Source organism: Anneissia japonica, unplaced genomic scaffold (assembly GCF_011630105.1).
Source record: "Anneissia japonica isolate Jap-2015-1 unplaced genomic scaffold, ASM1163010v1 scaffold6417_len956965_cov193, whole genome shotgun sequence".
NCBI lineage: Eukaryota > Metazoa > Echinodermata > Crinoidea > Comatulida > Comatulidae > Anneissia > Anneissia japonica.
The window spans coordinates 845,356-848,442 of record NW_022713977.1 but is presented as its reverse complement, the minus strand read 5'-3'; the positions used below and the strand labels follow the sequence as shown (position 1 = coordinate 848,442).

Below are 3,087 nucleotides of genomic sequence, written 5' to 3'. Positions count from 1 at the left end.
GAAGGGCGCCCTGTACGTTGGGCACGAAGTATAGGAAACTTGCATGGTTAAAAGGAAGGGCGCCGCCTACGTTGGGCACGACTTCCGCCTCATTTTTACAATGCGAGAACTCTATCTTGTATTTCTAGTATCTTTGGGTAATCGAAATAAACCTATGTTGTGTGCATTGTATGATGTTTATGTCGATTGTCCATGATACGGGCATATGTATTTTAAACTACGAATTAGATTATTTAAACATTTTGTATACTTTATAGTATCTAAAGTAATCCTGAATAGCAAAAATTCTCACGCGGTCAGAGATTACATATAAACTCGACTGTGATTCAAAAACGAAACTGTATTCTTATAGTGATATAATACTAGATACTAATTATTGTAGTCCGATACCTGTTTATTTTTATTTCTACATTATCATTATGTTTATTATTTTTGTTAGAGCTGGTCTCCTTACTGGACGTTATCCAGTCCGCTCTGGAGTTTGGAACAGTTATCCTGGATCCGGTTCCATTTTCATGCAGGTAATGACGGACGGACTACCGCATAAGGAAATCACAATCCCAGAGATGCTTGCCAAGCAGGACTACAAATCCGCACTTATTGGTAAATGGCAACTGGGCGTTGGACGCGAAAGGCAGTTTCTTCCGACTCAGCACGGTTTTGACTTCTTCTTCGGGATTCCGAATTCACATATGGATTGCCCTTGTATCAGTAAGTGCTTCTACCCACACGACGAATGTAATGCAGATCATTGTAGAAACGATGTTGCACCATGCCAGTTGATGTTAAATGACGTCATAATTGAACAGCCTCTTAATTTATTAGATATAGCTGCTAGGCAAGCTAGGGCAGCCAGAAGCTTTATTCAGGAAAAAGCGTGTACAAGAACTCCATTCTTCCTCCTCTATTCCTTCCTTCATCCTCATATTCCTCATTTTGCGGGTAAACTTTCTCGGAATTCAACTCTTGGTGGCGATTACACAGACTCTTTGGCGGAACTTGACTGGCAGGTGGGAGAGGTGATGGAGGAACTGAAGAACAATGGAGCAATAGACAATACTTTAGTCATTTTTACTTCTGATAATGGGTAAGACTTTATAATTTGATGCTATCTATCAGCATAATACCGTATGAAGGCTTGATTAAGAAAACAATATAAAAGAGAAGCTTTACAAAATACTATGAATATATACTTCAAATAGAAATAACAATATTAAAGTATTGCTTAAAGGTTTGCATGGCGAAGAAATAATATACTGTATGTCATATAAGTATTTCCCTGTTTGGAGTGTCTGCAGATATTATTCTCCTGAAGAAGATTGGAGCATCTCAATCGAAACGTCGAGACTTTCTCAACTACAACAGTTCTTTTCAGAACTAATTACGTGGTGTACCGTACCGCAAGCTTCAACATATAATATTAAAGTACAGTTGGAAAAACGGTTTTCTTTCGTATATTCTGGTACTTGTTAAAATTTAGTTTTAAAAAAGGTTGAAGCAGCTTTTGGGTAAGGCTTTAAGCCCTGTTCAGACTATGAAATTTTATTTGACAAAAACATGTGATACGGTATTGGTATTGGTACAGGAATTTTTAATGCGGCTCTTCCTAAAGAGGTATGCTTTAATATGACCATGATGACATCACATCATGACCATATATTTATAGGCACATAATATAGGGGACACACCAGTTGTTTGTTCAAGAAAATTTGATAATCTGAACAAAGCTTTGGGACCGTGAGATAATCATGAGTTCTTGAAATAGGCAACACTTTAATTTATTTAAGCTGTGCCTCATCTTAGGACTACCGTATGCAATTTAGCATGTCATTGAGAACACAAAATATTTGATAGTGCGCGTAAAAAGCCGTTAATAAAAAATGTGAAATAGAAGTTTAATTGTTATGTTTTATATTTTTAGACCAGCATTACCATATTTAGAACTCGGTGGGTTTTCTGGTGCGATGAAATGTGGCAAACATTCGACGTTTGAAGGTGGGACTCGCGTTCCAACTATAGCTTATTGGAAAGGTCGAATCCCAAGTGGAATCTCAACAGAGTTCTTGAGCCATCTGGACATCTGGCCAACACTCAGAAGTTTAAGTGGTTCCGCACCAGATGATTTTGACGTCATTCTGGACGGATTTGATTTCTCTAACACACTTTTCAAAAACGAAGAGGTAAGAAAGATTTAGTTTTCAGTTAAATACGAAAGAATTCACTATTAAAGCTGAAAGGTCATCTCTCTTTATTAAAAATATTTCCTTCGTATAATTAGAAAGACACTGACGATGCAAAAGGCTTACACCGTTGATTTCAATTTTTACTGCTAGAATCAGTTGCTTGTAGAGTAGATTTTGCAAGTATACTTTATTTTATAAAACAAATCCAGTTCCCACTGTTTCTTAGCATTCTTTAATTGAAGGCCTAATTATAACATTTATGATTATTAGACGAAAGAAATGCCTAATTGTATGAACTAGACCATAGCTGTGTCTTCATTAACGCAAGTAATTTCTCTACTGACGCCATAAATATGTATTTTTGCAGTCTCCTAGGTCTTCAATGCTGTATTACCCTGACTATCCTGACCCAGCCATAGGACCGTACGCTGTTCGGAACAAACGATATAAAGCTCATTTTGTTACAAACTGTGGTAAATCATGCAAGTATCTAGGCCTATCAGACGAATACTGTGAAATGACTTTTTATGATCCACCTCTCCTCTACGATCTCCTTTTAGACCCCGAAGAGCGCAACAATCGGAACGGTTTACCCGAATCAAAACAGATACTTCTTGAGATGACTTTATTGCTGGAATCATATAAAGTAGACTTCGCAAAATCTATTCTACAAGCAACTGATCCCAGAAGTCAGTTGTGTTGCAATCCAGGCTGCGAGTCTTTTCCATCATGTTGTCAGTGTCCCTCTAATTATACGAAGGAAATGTTTCCATTAAAGAAAGAGTGTGACCTTTCACCCTTAGATTTTAGAGGTAAGAAATATAAGCAATCTTGTGTGGGTAGGCATTGAGGCAATATCATTGCAGTTGTTATTGTTATTAACTATGAGGTTCCTATTATATAC

The 3,087-nt window shown here is 37.2% G+C and overlaps 1 protein-coding gene across 1 annotated transcript in view; it reads left to right on the top strand.

Moving 5' to 3' along the window:
* LOC117108856 (arylsulfatase A-like) overlaps positions 1-3,081 on the top strand; it is a 3,670-nt gene extending 589 nt beyond the window's left edge. The window contains exons 2-4 of the mRNA XM_033251028.1: positions 440-1,087; positions 1,922-2,180; positions 2,551-3,081. Of these exons, the coding sequence (XP_033106919.1) occupies positions 440-1,087; positions 1,922-2,180; positions 2,551-3,033 (1,390 nt within the window). The 3' untranslated portion in view covers positions 3,034-3,081. The remainder of the gene's footprint in view (positions 1-439; positions 1,088-1,921; positions 2,181-2,550) is intronic.
* The last annotated feature ends 6 nt before the right edge of the window (positions 3,082-3,087 follow it).